At 39.9% G+C, this 19,550-nt stretch overlaps 1 protein-coding gene across 2 annotated transcripts in view; it reads right to left on the bottom strand.

The window, feature by feature from the left end:
* Nucleotides 1-19,550, bottom strand: part of dctn4 (dynactin 4) — a 45,369-nt gene that overhangs the window by 23,791 nt on the left and 2,028 nt on the right. The window contains exons 6-14 of one of the 2 annotated variants that reach the window (XM_058063130.2): nucleotides 19,120-19,140; nucleotides 18,299-18,372; nucleotides 17,562-17,674; nucleotides 17,377-17,486; nucleotides 17,217-17,290; nucleotides 16,223-16,277; nucleotides 16,005-16,112; nucleotides 13,646-13,743; nucleotides 12,030-13,566 (exon numbers count right to left, since the gene is read on the bottom strand). In XM_058063130.2, the coding sequence (XP_057919113.2) occupies nucleotides 13,344-13,566; nucleotides 13,646-13,743; nucleotides 16,005-16,112; nucleotides 16,223-16,277; nucleotides 17,217-17,290; nucleotides 17,377-17,486; nucleotides 17,562-17,674; nucleotides 18,299-18,372; nucleotides 19,120-19,140 (876 nt within the window). In that variant the 3' untranslated portion in view covers nucleotides 12,030-13,343. Of the gene's footprint in view, nucleotides 1-12,029; nucleotides 13,567-13,645; nucleotides 13,744-16,004; nucleotides 16,113-16,222; nucleotides 16,278-17,216; nucleotides 17,291-17,376; nucleotides 17,487-17,561; nucleotides 17,675-18,298; nucleotides 18,373-19,119; nucleotides 19,141-19,550 lie in introns of those variants that run through there. The other variant, XM_058063131.2, reaches the window with a different exon arrangement.

The following is a 19,550-nucleotide window of genomic DNA, read 5'->3' as shown; positions in this document are numbered from 1 at the left end:
ATAAATAGCTCGGAAGCCATCTTGTTTTAGTCCAGACCACAAAGTTGATCCAGTAAAAGTGAAATCCGGGTAAAGCATCCAGCACCACATTCCCTAAGGTGTCTGCGAGGGATGGGGGGGTGTTTGACCTTCTGTATCCCTCTGCCTCCAGAGGACTGTTTAAAGCGCTAAAAAGTCATGCCTGGGTTTGGGTTTCCTGACCCACTTAAATGCACCGTGGTGTACATGCCCGCAGCAGGCAGCAGCTCATCTGGCAGAAAACTGGAATTTTCATGCTCTTGGATCACCAAACTCACAAGTTAAGGAAAGTAGTCTCCAAGTTGTGGAGAATAACCAATAGAAAAAGAAAGCAAATGTTTTATCTTTGACTGGATAAACTGGGTTGGGTATTTTTTTTTTTTGTTTAGCTTTGTGGGAGGCTGTGTGATGATAACCCTCAGCATGAAAATATTTATGAATTCGGTGAAGTCAGGAGGGAGAAAAGACCCTTAATAACAGATCATGTTGTTCCTTATGGCTGCCAAATTCCTCTAAAAATGTTGAGCAAGCTCCACACAGGAGACACCAGCTCATGCTGTATGAAGCCTCCACCCACATGTTGACTCCTCCATTGGAGAAACAGGAAGAAGAACATAGAAATGGACCGCAATTCATTCCGAGATACTGGTCGACCTCTGACCTGCTTGCATTTACAATTTCTTTCTTTTCATTGGAAATAACAGAAATAAAAATACAATGGGGCTGCACGGTGGTCGAGTGGTTAGCGCGCAGACCTCGCAGCTAGGAGACCCAGGTTCAATTCCACCCTCGGGTATCTCTGTGTGGAGTTTGCATGTTCTTTTCTCTTGTTTTCTCCCACATTCCAAAAAACATGCTAGGTTAATTAGCGACTCCAAATTGTCCATAGGTATGAATGTGAGTGTGAATGGTTGTTTGTCTATATGTGCCCTGTGATTGGCTGGCGACCCTCGTGAGGATAAGCGGTAGAAAATGAATGAATGAATGAAAAATCCAGTGCTATCCAGTGGCGGGTGTAGCTGTGGGCCATATGGGCAGTCGCCTGGGGCGACATTCTGTAGTTTGCACGGATGAGCAAACTACGGCCGGGGGGGCGGGGTAACAGGGTAGGGTAACAGTATGGGCGGGGGCAAAATCATGTTAATTATGTCCGGTGTGCACACAGCTTTAAGCTGTCATTTCAACATTAAACTTTGGTATCAAGGTGGGGGCCTCAAACTAGCGGCTCGCGGGCCGCATTTGGCTCGCGGGCCGCAAGTTTGAGACCCCTGACATAGATCACCACGGAAATGACTTAGAATTGTGACTTAGGTACTTGCAATTATATTTTTCCATACATAAAACAATAACTCTAAATGCATATAAGTCAAAATAACATCACTGTTCCCTAAGACACAATAAAATAAACGCTTCCTGTTTTCTTATGAAGTATTCATATGCATTTTGAATTGATTTCTGCATGTAAAACTGGAATTTTTAAACAATAAAAATGGGTTTTGTGTTAATACTTTTGGCTTTCTGGAACAAAATACGTCTGGAATGAATAAATGACGACAATCGAAGTTCCAAAAGTGAAATATGGTTTGATGTTGCAGCTTTTTAAACTGTGCATTTTGTTCCAATTCAATTTTCTAAAGTAAAAAAACCAAAAATAAATATCTATTTCCAAAATATTGAATTGAATATTATTCAAAAATTAAAAAAAAAATCCAGTTGCTATAGTCCCACTTGTAAACAGGACTCAACTAACAAACCTACACCCACACCAAACAGAGGGAGTCAGAGGCAATAAAGATAAGACAAATACTGTAAGAAACCATAATTAATACAACTTCAAATAACCTGCTGTGCCCCCCCCCCCCCTCTTTCATCATTAACATAACACTATGTGTTATGGAACGTGTTCCTCTCGCAGCAGGTCGTATAAGGTCAAGTGCTCTGAGGTCAAACCCATCTATCCTTGGAGGAGCGTACGCCGATGTCAGTGCGTGCTACCGCTCCTCCTGCTCCTCCTGCTCCTCCTCCTGCTGCTGCTGCTGTGTGGAGCTCTGCTTCTCTTGCACGCCTGCAGCATTTCGCTTGAAATTAGGCCTGCTGAAAACTATTAGCATTTTATACGAACACAAAGAGAAGACATGTGCTTCATGAGGAACTGTTGCTTGTTGTCGACCGTTGAAGAAGAAGGTTGCGGAGGAAAGCAGTGACAGATGTTTCAGATTGCTCCCAGGCCCAAATATTTGCTCCTTTGAAGACGCTTTCTTCACTTACTGTTTTTTTTTTGGTTTTTGTTTTTGTTTTTTTGCTGCTTCAACCAAGCAAAACGCATATAATTTCCCATTTAAATCATCTGACGGTGGCATGGAGACCTTACTGTCCCCTAATTGGTTATACTGGTCTCATATTACTTCAATACTATACATTCTTATATCATTGTTCCCTGTACTGAACCAGCAGTATTACTTCATTCAGTACTTCAAACGGGGTCTTAAAGATAAGAACTTATTTAGCTATTTCCATAGTTAGAGGACAGAAAATCTGTTTACAACTCTCTAAATGAGCTTTTTAACATTATTAGAGCTCTCTACACATTAAATAACACCCCTACAATCATCTTCACACTCATATTACCCAAAATAGTAGCCGTTTCAGACATAAATACAGTTTTTTCCGGACTATAAGTCACACTTTTTTCATAGGTTGGCTGTTCCTGCGACTTATACTCCAGAGCGCCTTATAAAAGAAAAAACTCTTTATGTTACATAAACACTGGACACCTTTTCTGATCATGTTTATTTTTTGTGTAGCTCAATAACCATTGTGTTAGCATATCATATCTTATCTATTCAGCCTGTTCTCTATTATTTTATTGTTAGAACTTTGTTGTTAGAAATAAATTACCCGCAAAAAATGCAACTTATACTCCGGAGCGACTTATAGTACAGAAAATACAGTAAGCGGATTGGAGTGAATTATGTAGCTTGTGTTATGATTATCATATTATTATTATTGTGACCTGCAAGAAAAGCAATCGAAACCGGTGCTTGTGTGCCTCACATTACTGCCACCTAGTGACCAGTGTAGAATACTACATCAGGTCTTTCAATGCATCTTCTGAATGCCAGTCCACTTATTACCAGTCATAGTACATATAATTACAAAGAAACCATTCCATTCCAGTCTTATCATCGATTCTGAGCTGGAACCTATCCCACCTGTCATCCATCAATCACAAATAGACAAGCAAACATTCACACGATCACTGATTGGGAATGGAACCATCAGTATTTGAAAGCTTCCCATCAAAACAACACATAACAGGAACTATACATGTACAGTCCAGGAGTGAACATGTGAGGAACTTCTCACTCACAAGATTATCTTCCCAGCATGAGCAGGAAACCAAATCTATGAGTCACATCAACAGGAAATTAAAATGGAACGACAGTGTATACAAACTCCGAGCAACCTCCACGTCAAGCCAGCAAACATCTGCCTTGTGACAAGATTTGGCAATGTTAGAGGACGTCCTGACAGCCCAACACACCCTCAGTGTGTCCACTGTTTAGATAAACAAGCACTCAGACAGAAGCAATCGCTCAGTTCTAAGATATATTTGTGATATTTCCCACTTCAGACGCCAGAGAATGTAGTCTAATCTCTGCTAATGTTCACCTCGCAGTGACAGCTGAATTACTGTTGGTGCACATAAACAACAGCGGTTGCTGTTTACGGCTTTTTATGGCTGAAGGCAAAAGACACTGAAAGTCGTATTTATGCACACTGGCCACTGTATTAGGTACGCTATGCCAATGAGTTATAAAAGGCTATCAACAAAATATCAACAAAAATAGAAATGCAACACTGTTGTTTTGTTCACATCTTTTTATGAGATGAACTCAAAGATGTAAGACAGGCTGGCCACAATAAAAGGCCATTCCAAAATGTAAGCTGGGTGGACAATTTTGGCAAAGAAGAAGTGCTGTGTTGGTTTTGTATTAAAACAACTTAAACTAAAACTAACTAAAAGCAAACTAAAACTACAATATAGTCGGCGATACAAAAATAAATAATATTTGTTGATTAAATTATATAATACATGTATTTTTGGAGGGATTTTTAACATTTTCTTAAGTCAAAATCACTCAAGTGGCATATTTCCTGATCAATAGACAGGCTGGCCACAATAAAAGGCCATCCCAAAATGTAAGCTGGGTGGACAATTTTGGCAAAGAAGAAGTGCTGTGTTGGTTTTGTATTAAAACAACTTAGTACTACAATATAGCCGGCAATACAAAAATAAATAATATTTGTTGATTAAATTGTATAATACATGTATTTTTGGAGGGATTTATTACATTTTCTTAAGTCAAAATCACTCCAGTGGCATATTTCCTGATCAATAGAGAGGCTGGCCACAATAAAAGGCCATTCCCAAATGTAAGCTGGGTGGACAATTTTGGCAAAGAAGAAGTGCTGTGTTGGTTTTGTATTAAAACAACTTAAACTAAAACTAACTAAAAGCAAACTAAAACTACAATATAGTCGGCGATACAAAAATAAATAATATTTGTTGATTAAATTATATAATACATGTATTTTTTGAGGGATTTTTAACATTTTCTTAAGTCAAAATCACTCCAGTGGCATATTTCCTGATCAATAGACAGGCTGGCCACAATAAAAGGTCATTCCAAAATGTAAGCTGGGTGGACAATTTTGGCAAAGAAGAAGTGCTGTGTTGGTTTTGTATTAAAACAACTTAAACTAAAACTAACTAAAAGCAAACTAAAACTACAATATAGTCGGCGATACAAAAATAAATAATATTTGTTGATTAAATTATATAATACATGTATTTTTGGAGGGATTTATTACATTTTCTTAAGTCAAAATCACTCCAGTGGCATATTTCCTGATCAATAGAGAGGCTGGCCACAATAAAAGGCCATCCCAAAATGTAAGCTGGGTGGACAATTTTGGCAAAGAAGAAGTGCTGTGTTGGTTTTGTATTAAAACAACTTAGTACTACAATATAGTCGGTGATACAAAAATTAATAATATTTGTTGATTAAATTATATAATACAAGTATTTTTGGAGGGATTTTTTTTTTTACATTTTCTTAAGTCAAAATCACTCAAGTGGCATATTTCCTGGTCAAATCGGCAGAAACTTAAGATAATATAATGTTATTAATAATATAATGTTATGTTATAATAATCATTCATTATAAACTATCACTTACTTTCACTTTTCACTTATTATATAACTATCAGTATCACTTTGACTGTATTTACTGTAAGTGTGATGTTATCATTCTTGCCAATGAGAGAACAAATTATCAAGACATGTCATAAGCAGAGGGGCAAGTGCTTGTCATTGCTGTTCTTCCATATATCAGAAAAGCCAGCAATTTTTTTTTTTTTTTTTTTTTTTGACAGCAGCATCTTATGCTTGGAGTTAGTTAAACAAAAATAATAAATGAAACTAATAAGTACTTGATTCTTTTTTATCCTCTTCATAAACATAAACTCCGAAGCACCAGCCATGAACCTCACTGAATAACGTTAAATGAATCCCGCTCAACACTAAACGAAAAGTCTGAATTATTGATACTCACAAGCAAGCTGAGCTCAACTCCTCAACGCAGTTCATCGCTTTAGCCGTGACATTCCCGACTTTGTGCTGTCGGTGCCAAATCCCACCGTGCCCTTGTATAAGACTATTCAGCTAGTTGTAGCACTTTTTTTTTTACACATCAAAGGGCTCATTAATACATTTTTTAATTATTGCATCACTACATCTGTAGCTGCTGCGGGTGCGAGATGAATCATTATGCAAATACCAGGGATAGAACCTTACTTTCAAGATGAGATGGGCGACACAAACTGAATCCTGAGTGGACTCTCGCTGGCCTGAGATGAAGATTAATGCAGGATGAACATTACATGCACAAAAGAGTACAAAAATGTAGGATGTTCTATTATATTGTTGACATTTTGCCTGCTATACCGTAGACGGTGACATGCATTCAAGTGGGGCCGCTAGCCAGTCACAATAAAAATTACAAATAAAAATAATAACATAAAACAAACTGAAATGTATTTTCTGTATGAGTCCAATCATTTTCAGTAAAGCAATGAATTTGCTAATTTCCTAATCCTGAGGCTGCTGGGAGTGCGTCTGCCAACCATGACACTGCACGCTGAGCCGGATCATGGCGCTTGCCAATTTATGTTTGTCAGTTTCTGTTTATCAGCATGTCGCCAATAATTTTGCAGAAACATTTATTATACACAATGACTTTCTACCACCTGTTTAATGTTATTAATGTAAGTGTGGTGTTATTCTTGCTTATTTGACAAACAAAAACACATAGAAATGTCACACAAGAGGTACTTACCTACTCAAGAGTTAAGGGTGCATGAGCTGGAAGGTGTTTGTCACTGATGTTCTTCCATTGAGGAAAAGCTACAGATTGTTTTGGGTTGTTTTTTTTTTTTAGCTCAAGCTTGCAGAAAGTCAACTGCATAATGTTGCATAATTGTAGCTATGTAAACACACATTAAATAGATTGCTGACTACAATAAAGTAATTAGTTTGTTGCTCACGCTAAAAGAACTATGTACAATTCCCATGATGCTTAGCTTGCCGAACCAGGAAGTAGTGGGTAAGTCAGAAATAACCCTAAAAAAAAAAGTTAACCTAAATAAAAGATAGTATAGCATTTTATCAGAATTAGCTTTATTTATATTTTATTGGCCAAGTATGCTTACACAAACAAGGAATTTGACTTCGGTTAAATTCGCTCTTACTGTACATGTAAGAATTATAATAGCCATTCCGTTTCCATTTCCGGAAATGTCTTGTCAACTTCCGGAATTAGTGACAAAGCTAAACTAAGCTAACTTAGCTCGGCGTTTTAATGTTGCATAATTGTAGCTATGTAAACACACATTAAATAGATTGCTGACTACAATAAAGTAATTAGTTTGTTGCTCACGCTAAAAGAACTATGTACAATTCCCATGATGCTTAGCTTGCCGAACCAGGAAGTAGTGGGTAAGTCAGAAGTAACCCTAAAAAAAGTAAACCTAAATAAAAGATAGTATAGCATTTTATCAGAATTAGCTTTATTTATATTTTATTGGCCAAGTATGCTTACACAAACAAGGAATTTGACTTCGCTTAAATTCGCTCTTACTGTACATGTAAGAATTATGAATATCCATTCCGTTTCCATTTCCGGAAATGTCTTGTCAACTTCCGGAATTAGTGACAAAGCTAAACTAAGCTAACTTAGCTCAGCGTTTTAGCGACCAACTCGGCGGCTGGATGCTTACAATGCATTGTCACAACACGGTGCAAACAGTGTCTAGATTGAACGAATGACAAATACTCACCTTTATAGACGGACATTCTTATTTGAACATCAAAAACAAGCTGCGTGTTACGACAACAGCTCTCATTGGTGTGCGCTGCCCAGGTGCATTCAGGTGCCCATCTAGCGTCGTAATTGAGAGCTACGTTTAATCACAGGTTAACATAAAATAACATTTTTAAATCGTTTACATGTATATATATTGTCATTTCAAGTTTATATGTAAGCCATTTAAACAAGAATAGCAACCGAAACAATTAAATGCGGCTCACTTGCTATTTGAGTTATTTTTAGAACAGGCTGGCAGACGATAATAGATGTATTCAATAAGACAGAATCAAAAGGAAATATCATAACAATTATGTTTGTTGAATACTTAAAATGGGAGCACATTATACTCAGCACACTCACTTAAAAATTCATTATTTTCACAAGTTCCGAGTCATTGTTCGTTTTATATGCCACTACTTCCTCATTAGGTTTGTGGGGGTAGCTAACTATGGAGGGAGAGGCCAGCCAATCACAGGGCACATATAGACAAACAACCATTCACACTCACCTTCATACCTATGGATAATTTAGAGTCATCAGTCATAAATGTAATGACTCGAGTGCACACCTCTGCTTCATAGTAATAACTGCTTTTAATATAATATCTAAGATTTTTTTTTCCATGTTTGGCATTTAGCATTGTGAGTCATTCCTTCTGTGAGATGACGTTTGTTGATCAGAGACTTGCTATCATCTAATTACCTTCTTCCTGCGCATATCTGCAGATGCACGACTCTTTTCTGCAAAATGTCATCGAAGGAACTCGAGTTTCATTCTGTATGCTGATACAAATAAATACGTGTCATTTGTGATCCGGCGCCAAAAGTCTTGCGACTCAAATTATATGTCAGTGCAGAGACAGCCAAAGCCTTCTGGGAAGTTCAGACTGAGGTGTGATAAGGGTGACTCAGTGCATGCTGTGCATAGTGAAAATGACCTCTTGTTACGAGGGCCAAACACGGACATACTGTGAAGAAAACGTTCATTTACGTCACTGGGATATGTCATTGGTGCCTATGAAGAAGCATACATGCAATGTTCTTTGTACTGTACAATTACATTTACCCACACTGCATTAAGTCAGCCATGGCATGTCCACCATGATAGATTCAAAAATAATTTTCCTCCCATTCCATGTGGAAGTGGTCATTTATTGGCTTCTTTAGTTCAGCTAGCGTCTCAAATCCCGGGAGCATGAGTTGTGAACAATAAAAATCAGGAGTGTAAAGGTGACCATGTGCTCTAATAATGTTAAAAAACGTGTTTAGAAAGTCATCATTAAAAAGATGAGCCGTGTGTCTTTACCACAAAGTCTCAACTTCTTCAAGTCAAACTTCTTCTATGATGTTTACATAGAAAACAATATGGCGACAAGAGTCTTTGTAGGATGTCCTACTGGGATAACAACCATTAGGGACTGTCTTTAAAGTAGATTTTTTGGGGGGGGAAATTTACTTACATCAATGAAATCTACAGTTGTCCCTCGTTTATTGTGGTTGATTGGTTCCAGACCTGGCAGTGATAAGTGAATTTAGTAGTAGTAGTAGTAGGAGTTAGAGCATATATAAAACTTATTTAATGCTTTCTAAATATGATTTTTAACATTATTAGAGCCCTGTAGACATGACGTAACACCACTATAGTCACCTTTATACTCCTATTATTCATGGCGCAGGCTGCGGGGACGTAAGGGAAGGCCGCGGTTAGCACAGCAAGTTGGGGTCTCCAATTTACTTCTTGTGAACTTGAGAAAGTGTTTAAAAAAAGAGTAGAAAAAAGGACAGACAAGGCAAAATTATACCACTTCCACACTAACTGGGAGGAGAGCTTTCTTTTCACTTATGGACAAAAAAAGAACAGACAAGGCAAAATTATACCACTTCCACACTAAACGGGAGGAGAGCTTTCTTTTCACTCATGGACAAAAAAAGAACAGACAAGGCAAAATTATACCACTTCCACACTAAACGGGAGGAGAGCTTTCTTTTCGCTCATGGACAAAAAAAGAACAGACAAGGCAAAATTATACCACTTCCACACTAAACGGGAGGAGAGCTTTCTTTTCGCTCATGGACAAAAAAAGAACAGACAAGGCAAAATTATACCACTTCCACACTAAACGGGAGGAGAGCTTTCTTTTCACTCATGGACAAAAAAAGAACAGACAAGGCAAAATTATACCACTTCCACACTAAACGGGAGGATGGCTTTCTTTTCGCTCATGGACAAAAAAAGAACAGGCAAGGCAAAATTATACCACTTCCACACTAAACAGGAGGATAGCTTTCTTTTCACTCATGCATAAAGGTATGTGCTGACTGCAAATATCAAAAAATGGGACGTGGAGTTCAAAGGACTTCAGTGAAGACCTCCATCCATCCAACCATCCAGCATTGGAGCCTCTCCCAGCCAACTTCCGCCAGTGATGGGGAGAGAGGCGTTCACCATCCCAAAGCATACATCATCAACGTAATGGGCACGTACAGTTCCACCAAGCTGTTTTCAACCATGCAGTTCATCCTGGGCACGCATCTCCGTAAACATAAAAGCTTTTCCGGTGACCTGGCATTCCTCAGAAGCAAGACAAAAATGAAGGGAATATGATTTATATTCACCCTCAGGTTTGAAGTGACCACTGGATGAATCACATCAGAAAGACCTCAATTCTAAACTTGACTTGGAGCAATTTGTCATTTCATTGCCAGTTTGTCTTTCTAATGAGTGAGGAATGGTTTCCTCCCTCTGGTGACTCCAGTGGTTCCCGTTAGGACCCAATTTGTGTGGTGACCTCAGCTCGGAGTGGGGGGGTGGGTGTCTGATGCACGTAATCAATTGAGCAAATAACAAATGAAAGCCCTCAGCGACCGTCTTCGTCAGCCGGGGCGTCCTTGAAGGATCTTTTTCGACCGGAAAGTCCAAAGTCAACATTCCATATGCTTCGGAAATGAAGAAAAAAACAGTTTCCCATTTGTACCCACATGTGTGGTTGTTCCTGTCGGTTCCTGTCATTAGTAATGACCTTTATTTAAGCAGATGATGGTCTGGTGAGCAGAAATGTAGGAGGTGATTCATATAAAACACACCTTCATCCCCCCGTCTGCTCATCTGTACAGTTCATTCACTGCAGCCTTGTCGATGCAATCTTTTAATTAGATGTTAGAGACTTTAAAGCTTCTCCTGAAATGTGTGTGTGGGTTTTTTTTTTTTTTCCTCTTTTTCCGACCGGTCTTCTTCTTCTTCTGTGGCTGACTTACTGGCAGTTGTGAGCATGATGTCATTGTGGAAAGGTCTACTTGATGATGGAGTGAGGAATTTTACATCTGGCTCCCTATTTCTAAATAAAAACCCAAAGAGCACAGCAGTAAAAGAAGAAGAAGAAGAGAGGAGAAATGAAATAAACATCACTGGTACATTCTCAGTGAATGCACCAATAAGATTAAAATCACATTTGTATGGATGAGATTTCAGTGTTGTTTATAATAAAAAAACATAATGTGTAATATATCCTGTCAGATTCAAACAATCTTTTTCCCAGATGTTATTTAAGGGATAGTGTTACTCAAACTAGCTGTGGTGTGTTCAATGACGATCGAGCAAAGTGGGACGGGTCGTTTCTCATCAAAACACAATGAAACATTCATTCATTTTCTACCACTTTTCCTCATGAGCGTCGCAGCGTGCTGGAGCCTATCCCAGCTGTCTTTGGGCGAGAGGCGGGGTACACCCTGGACTGGTCGCCAGCCAATCACTTGGTGAAGTGGTCGTAGCCACTTAAGATAAAATAAGTTACCACTTCCACACAAAATAAGAGGAGAAATCATTCATTCATTCATTTTCTACCGCTTATCCTCACGAGGGTCACGGGGGTGCTGGAGCCTATCCCAGCTGTCTTTGGGCGAGAGGCGGGGTACACCCTGGACTGGTCGCCAGCCAATCACTTGGTGAAGTGGTCGTAGCCACTGAAGATAAAATAAGTTACCACTTCCACACAAAATAAGAGGAGAACTCATTAATTCATTTCCTACGGCTTATCCTCACGAGGGTCACAGGGGTGCTGGAGCCTATCCCAGCTGTCTTTGGGCGAGAGGCGGAGTACACCCTGGAATGGTCGCCAGCCAATCACAGGGCACATATAGACAAACAACCATTCACACTCACATTCATACCTATGGACAATTTGGAGTCGCCAATTAAACTAGCATGTTTTTGGAATGTGGGAGGAAAACCCGGAGAAAACCCACGCATGCACGAGGAGAACATGCAAACTGAGGGTGGAATTGAACCCTAGTCTCCTAGCTGTGAGGTCTGCGCGCTAACCACTAGACCACTGTGCCGCCCCAAAATGAAACAAAACAACATAAATGCTAAAACTGTGGTATTTCTAACTGTAACTAACAATAATAGCTCTTCTTTCCAAAACCAATAAGCATTTACATCAAATTTGATTACATTATTTACAAAAATTAGTGCAGTCAAAAGAGTATAGGTCATTTCCAATAACAAAGAATAGTTCATCGCTTATCAATAAAAAATGCCACCCCCTCCCAGGAGACAGAAGCTGCAGGTATAGAAGTCACTTACTGACTTTTAATGGTCGCCCAGGCCGTTCCTGTGGCATGGATTCACTCTGTGACGATTTTATTACCTCATTTTCAGGGTGTGCTCTTCTAAGCTGTTTATGTCTGCTGAAGATAAAAGAAAATCATTGCTTTATTACCCAGACGGAAAGGGTCTGTTTACAGATCTGCCTCTTATAGCCTATAAGCTGTCCCGTGTGTAAAATAGCATTCTTTTTCCAGCTAATCCCAACGTTGAAGACGATTTTTCATCACAGCGACGCCTCTCCAAATAACATTTAGTCTCGCTTGGCTTCTCGTTAAACATTGCGGTGCAGATTTGTTGGTGTCCTCTAGCTTGAAGCAGTGCATCCGTGGAACATCATGATCGCCGTTCAAGCAAATGCTGCTGGAGCACATCGTGTACGATTATGAGCAAAGTGCCATCTGATGACCGCCGAGCCGCACTGCCTTTATAATTACGTGGATGAAAAGTCAGGCTGCAGCACAACCTGGTGGTAGGACTCGGTACTGCACACTTGGAGCACATTTTAACAGCCACATGGGCATTTTTTCTATTATGGGTGGGTTTATAACATGTTATATAATAGTTACACTTTTTTAAACGCTTAATACATTAATAGTAAACTTTTGTAAGGCAGAAATGTTTCATTTCAGTAAATATTTTTTTAATCACCTACCTATAACCTAAATTAAATATAAAAATAGCTGGAAAGGGTTTAGAATATACTGTCTTTTTTAAAGCGCAATTTCGCAGGATTTTTAACAAAATCCTCAAGAGACAAACTTCACAAGTTGACAATTTATTAGGCAGTGCAGCGGAAAACTTGCATTTCTACTTGTACAGAGCTTGTTGTAGTGTCAAGTTACTTTTCCATTTGCGCGGAGAACAAAGCGGAGTACAGCAGCACGTTGGACACAATGACAGTTGTAATATTTATTATAGATGATCCATGCGGGTTTAGTACGACGCCGCCGTCTGAGGAAAGCGACAGGCGCTGCGTGTGAGCAGTTCTCTGATATGATCTCCCATTATGTTTTTTTTTTTTGTTACACTCACCAGTTTCTTGTGAAGTTGCTGTTTTGTTGCATTTCGTCAGATATGCAAACTGCGTCAGGGAAAAAAAAACTGTAGTTGCTGTTAACGAGATAAAACTGATGGACGCGGGTAGAGCCTACTTGGACACCGACACTTGGATCTTACGGGACTATGATGTGCTGCTCGCTTTCTACTTATTTAGTGGAAGCAGGGAAACAAAAGCATAAAAAAAAAAAAATCAACGGTATGCTAATGTTGATAGAAATGGTGTTTTAATTTCTAAGGGACGAGCGGTCCCAGTCTCATCTCGACGTGGTGCGAGAGCCAAATAGCCTCGGCGGTGGCGTCGCCGCCGCCCTCCTCGCTGGGCCGGACGGGAGCGGTGAGGTTGCGGAAGTCGTGCCGGATCTTAAACGAAACGGTGACATCGGCATCCTCCTCTTTGCGGGGGATCACTTTGATGAAGAAACCAATTTTGTTGGATTTCCTGAAGGCAACAACACTGCGGAGAAGACCACTCGAGGCGTAAATGTTGGTGCGCCGTCCGGGTTTTTTTTATGTGTGTGTGCTTATCTACTCACTCGGGGTCATCGTGGAAGTCTTGAGGTTCAGCCAATTCATCATACTCAGCAGCAGCATCCTTCCCTGCCAACACCAGCTCCTTACGGGGCACAATGACCTTAAAGACAAACACAAGCCAAACACTCAATCCTCTTTTTACGGGAGGTCAAGCAGGAGTCTCATCTCTATTTTTTCTCCCAATTCAATTTTACGACTGCCTAAACACATTTCTTCAACCCGAAAACGGAGCAAAGATTATATTTGGGGGTCATAGAGTTACAGAAGAAATGATGGATCTGGGTGTATGTGATCATAGTAATGAGCTTCTGAAAGCTTCTGTAGCAAAAGGAAGTCCTGCCAACAAAAACATTTCCAGCGTGAGCAAACGAGCAGACTGCATGGGTCAGCAACATGATGTCACACTAAGAGGTGAGCCAAATCCCCCCTTTTTTTGGGACGAGCTGGTCAATGCAAGCAGCCAAGCGTGTTGTCCCTATGCGGTCCGCGATGGCCTCCAGGTGTTTGAATATCAAATCAGGCAGAAAGATAACTGCACGCTCACTTTTGGTCGCAGCGCCAATAGAAATGGGTCGGGTTGTGTTATGGCCAGGAGCTCTTACTTACCTAGTCAGGTCTGTGACTTCATCATTATAAAAAAAAAAAAAAAAAAGGCCAAGACAAACAGGCTGTCATCAGAGCTGGCCGTTGGCAACAGGCGGCTCAGCAGACCGTCCTCCAATGGGATCACAGCGCCACTTGCTGTGCCCGAGACAGCTGACAAATGGAGCTCAAACAGGACTTGACTCCTCAGTGAGTAGGTTGACGGCTAGTTTTGTGGAGTACTACTAATACGACTATTACTACTACCACCACCATTACCTGCTCACCCGACAGTGTACAAGACATGACGCACTTAATCGTGTTTGCACACACTTGCCTGACATTGACGGTACCTTATGTCCTGTTTGGCAGCAAAATAGCCCCAGACCATCACACTACCACCAGCATATTTTACTGTTCTTTTTCTGAAATGTAGTTTTATGTTTCCCCACAGATGTACCACAGAATATCCTTTGGGATCATCGAGACGTTTTGTGGCAAAACTTAAACGAGCCTTAATGTTAATTTTGTCCGGCAGTGGTTTTTGTTTTGGAGCTTGGAGCGCAAGTCAGGCCTGCAGTTGCTGTGTGGTTTTGTTCTGACCTCTTGGACGAGTGCTCGCTGCGCTCTTGGGGGGGGTTTCGGTTGGCCGGGAAGGTTCACCACTTTGTCATTTGTGGCAAATAGCTCACACTGTGGTATGCTGGAGTCCCAAAGCTTTAAAAATAGCTTTTTTTAACCTTTTCCAGACTGATAGAGCTCCATTAATCTCAGTTATTTTATGTTTTAACGTTGGTGCAATCCACCCCCAATACACACACAAACAGGGCTGTGTAGGTTTTGACCCTCCCCCCCTTAATAATAAACTGATTCATTTAAAAGCTTCATTTTGTGTTCAATTGTTTTTGTTTGATGATCTGAAACATTTAAAGTGTACACAACAAATAGGTAATCGGGGAGGGGACAAACATGATCTACATCCCAACAATTTCAGTGCTTAAATTGTAACAATAATATATTCTTAGAGTGATATATTGTTGAAAGACACTCAAAAGTGTAAAACGTTTAATAATATTGCCCATATCTGGCCTATTAAAAAGTTTTCACTATTTTCCACCACACTGCACCACGTCTCCTGCACTGCCTGAGGGACAAATAGATGCTATTTTCCTCCCCTCCACGAGCAGCCCTTGCGCCATCATTACAGAAAGGTGAGTGTATATTGTGTGCAGTAGTGCCAGAAGGACCAAAACCTGGCAGTTACATTTAATTTCAATGAAACCCTTTGGTCCCCAAGCTCATAACTACATACAGTATGTATTACAAACAAAGCATAGAGCCCAGATCGGAATCCCCAAAGACAAACTAATTTCCAAGATGTATGAAAATTGGATGAGCTCAGCAAATATGATCCCATAGCGTCAATGAAAGCCAAATCCCCCCCTCCTTCCCCAGAGTTTCTGGCTTGGCCAGGTAGTTTCTCAGCATTCTCCAATAGCGCTGCTGACTGATGATGGTGGAGTGAGAAATTCATGTCAGCCAAACGATAAATTAGGCAAATTAACAAAAGACCTGCTAAGTTAATCAGAGCTGGCGGTCATGTTTTATGTGATTTTCTTGTTTTCATTAACATTTTACCCCAGACTATTTATATTGAACAGGTGCAGCTTAATTAAATGAAACCCTAAGTTGTGCCCTTTTGCAATAATAGCAGGAATACATAATACAGTGTGGATATTTTGCGTGATTTAAGAGAACTTCCAAGGGGAGTTCTAATACCTCTGCAGTGCTGTTGATGTCGTCGGGATCGTCCTCCTCGCAAGAAGCCAGAGTAACGTGGGTGATGTTCTCCACTGGGTTGGTCAGGGTCAGCAGCACTTGGCTTTCCTAAAGAGACCAGAAGGTATAAAGGTTTTATTAACATCATTGATGCCTCATGGAGGGATTCTAAACAGGAGTTCACAAAATCATTTGCGGATTGAATGCATATCGCTGACCTTCATGTGGCGCAGATTTGGAATGGACATAATTCTCACTTCAGGGATGTAACTCCTACGGGAAGAATTTATAGTTCATTAGGAGAACATTGAATATGAGAAATGAACAACACTTAAAAATAAGAGGCAACATAAAAAGAGAAAGCCCTTGGTAAATAAAAATAAAATCACGGTACACTTTAGAAATACATTTACTACATTCTAACTATCAACTCATTTAAAGACCTTTTTATAAACCCCAACATGCAACTCCCGATGACTGGATTTAACATAAAAGCAGTTTGAAGCCATGAAAACGGCCACAAAGTGGCAGAAGTGCATTCGGTAAGAGCTCACATTAAGCATTGCATGCAAATTGTAACGCATGTATACAAATAGTTCAGTTCCAAATGTGAAACTTTTTACTGAAACTTACTAATGTTCTACTGCTAATTACTACTATTCATACTGCTCATCTACTGCTGAAAATTGAGCCTTTAATTTGGTAGGTTCCACAATATTCTGTGTGTCTCACTGAAAATCTAAAATGGCTGTGACAGAAGGGGGTGTCGCTTGCAAAATGGCTGTGCTTGAATGAGTTGAATCATTACAAAAGCAGATAATCTTGTACTGTGGAATATCAAATTCCCTCAAAAATTGGTACGATATGGTGTTCGCCCAAAAATGTTCTGGAAAACTGTGCCTCCTGTACACAGGAGTTAACTTCTCATTTTACTTGGACAAGGTGATTAAGGTTTTATGGTTCCATCCAGGAACATGTTGTTCCACTGTATTATTTCTTAGGGGGAAATATTGAGTTGAAATGAGAACATTTGGATGCATCTCTGTATTATGACACTAAAAGATATTCATTTACTTAAACAAGGCTTTACTGTCATTGAACATCATCGGAAACGACCGCCCAGTCACCAGTCAGAATATAAGGTGTACTGATAATAATTCTAGGTGGTGCAAGTGTACTGTGTAATGTGCGTCTCCATGAGTTGACACTCACACAGCCACTAGCTGAATTTTAAACTTGATTGAAGTCGGATTGAATTCGGGCTTGCTCAGGTTGTGCTCGCATTTCTGGAGGGAAACGACATAAAAGTGATGCAGAGTCAGTCTACGGTACACTGATGTGAAATAACCAGGCAAGAATTTGTCCGTCTGACCCTGCAGCGCAGTGAGCGCTTCATGAGGAGGTGTTTGTGTCGCGGATGCAGCTGGGAGGCTCCGGCAGGCTGGAAGTCGGGCTGCAGGAGTCGCTGGCGCAGCGTGGTAACTGAGACGATGAAAGTTCACCTCGTGTGACAGTGTATATCATTACAAATATCACTGACAAGAGGGGTTGGCTTACCCTCTGGCAAACTGATGGGTCGAGTGTAACAATCCTCGGGCAGAGGCTCCACCTCATCAAGAGCCTGTGCAGGCTCAATGGTGATCTCCCTCTGGTCCTCCCCCTCTTTAAGGCTGCCAAGAAACACATGTCCGGTTATCAATATACCCTTATAATGAAGGCTATTTCTTCCACTTGGTTGTAATCTGCCACCATTATTTTAAGCTTCCAACATCCCTCCTAATCTCACATTTAAACACAGGGAAAAAAAAATCAATAAAACTTATTTTAATTATCCAATTCTTCACAGTCAACAGCATTAGTGCCTATTAAATTGATATTACATGTGCAGTTTTAAAAGAAAGAGCATTTAACATCCCATTATTCTTCTTCTGCTTTGTAATAGTCTACTAATGAGTTAAGATTTTCTAATGGCCATTATACCCTATCAAAACTGTTTTTTTTGTATTGTCAGCCACTTATTCATACTCATAGAACAGATGGAGGTCCTTGAATGCGACGCCCAGAGGACAGTTGTTCCCCACAGTAATAGTGTAAGGACAAATATGTAACTAAGGCAGAGTGGCCCTTTCAATTCACGACACTGAATAAATACAGGCCCGCCAACTTTGAAGACATTTTATGAGTACTCCACCTTTGGGCCACTATACATACATAAACATTTACATACATGTATTTTTGTTGTTAAAATGCTAGTAGGGGAGTGTAATTGCAGCTGGAAAAAACATGTAACTCACGAAAGACCAGCCAGAGTCGAAATGGGCGCTCCAGACCTCTGCCGCTGCAGTCGTGTTCCAAGGCCGTATTTTTCCTGCAAGACCGAAAATAAACTGAATCAGAAATATGTATTAAACACGATCTACGGCTACTTTTAACAGAAGGTGCCGTCTACTAAAGAGATGTGAAAAATTCTAAAAAGCAATACAGGAAACAATTGTAAAGCAAAATGAAAGAAAAGAAGAAGCTTTAAAAACCTTTCTGCCATGATTAGCAGGAGAGAATTAACTTAAATTAAAGAGTTAATGCTCACAAAGTATTTTTTTACTGTCATTTATACAGTGCTCTCGACTAATGAGTGTGTTTTAGAGTGATGCCGCAATATTTTTTTTTTTGCTTTGAACGGCATGCTGTTTGAGTTACGAGCTGCTAGTTGCCGGCAGTTATAGTAAAGGACTCAACGAGATTATTAGCATTTGCATAAAGCAAACATATTATCTGGTCTTATGTGAAATAATATTTCAAATGTACAGAGAATTGCAATTAATGAGTTAACTGCAGATTAATGTGATTGATCAACTGACAGCCCTAGTTGTAAATGTAAGGTGGCTGCATTTTCCAAAGATAAATATGCACTATGCCTTGAATTATTCAAAGAAATGATAAAATACACAAATACTAATGTCGCCCCTCTCCTGCTAACCTGAACAGAAGGTTCCAGTGTGTGAATCTCAAGCCTCATGTCACCACAGAAACATTCATGTGATCTGTGAGGTCACACTAATTTCGATTAGAGATAAAGACTAAGAAGTGCTACTGTGAAAAGGCAAATATAACTCACCACCACATGAATAGTGTGTTGCTGTGGGAGGGGAGGGAAGGTTCAAAAATAAAATATCAGGATGCATTAGCAAAGGAAAAGGGGAGAGAGTGAAGATGTGAAGTGATTAAGCAAACATCAGTGGCAAAAGGTGACCTGCAACAGCAACACAGACAACTCTCAAGTGGAAAAACACATGTAGGCCGTCACAAGTTAAGCGATTAGAGATTGTTTTGCAATCAAGGACTGGAAGACTGAATGAAACATTACACGCAGTCAACTAACTTGGCTGTAACATACAAATAGTTTTTTTTTTATAGTATATTGTTACGAAGGTAGCTCACACAAGTAAGTCCATTCTCAACACAACCTGATAATAAAATGCTCCAATTATGTATTAAATCAATCTCTTAACATTAAACTACTTTTGTGAAAAATGACACACTTGTGTG

The sequence above is a fragment of the Doryrhamphus excisus genome, linkage group LG22 (genome assembly GCF_037039965.1).
Source record: "Doryrhamphus excisus strain RoL-2023G ecotype Guam linkage group LG22, RoL_Dexc_Guam_v1.1, whole genome shotgun sequence".
In the NCBI taxonomy this organism is placed as follows: Eukaryota; Metazoa; Chordata; class Actinopteri; order Syngnathiformes; family Syngnathidae; genus Doryrhamphus; species Doryrhamphus excisus.
The sequence above is the reverse complement of the archived record's forward strand: the minus strand, read 5'-3'. Positions and strand labels throughout refer to the sequence as shown.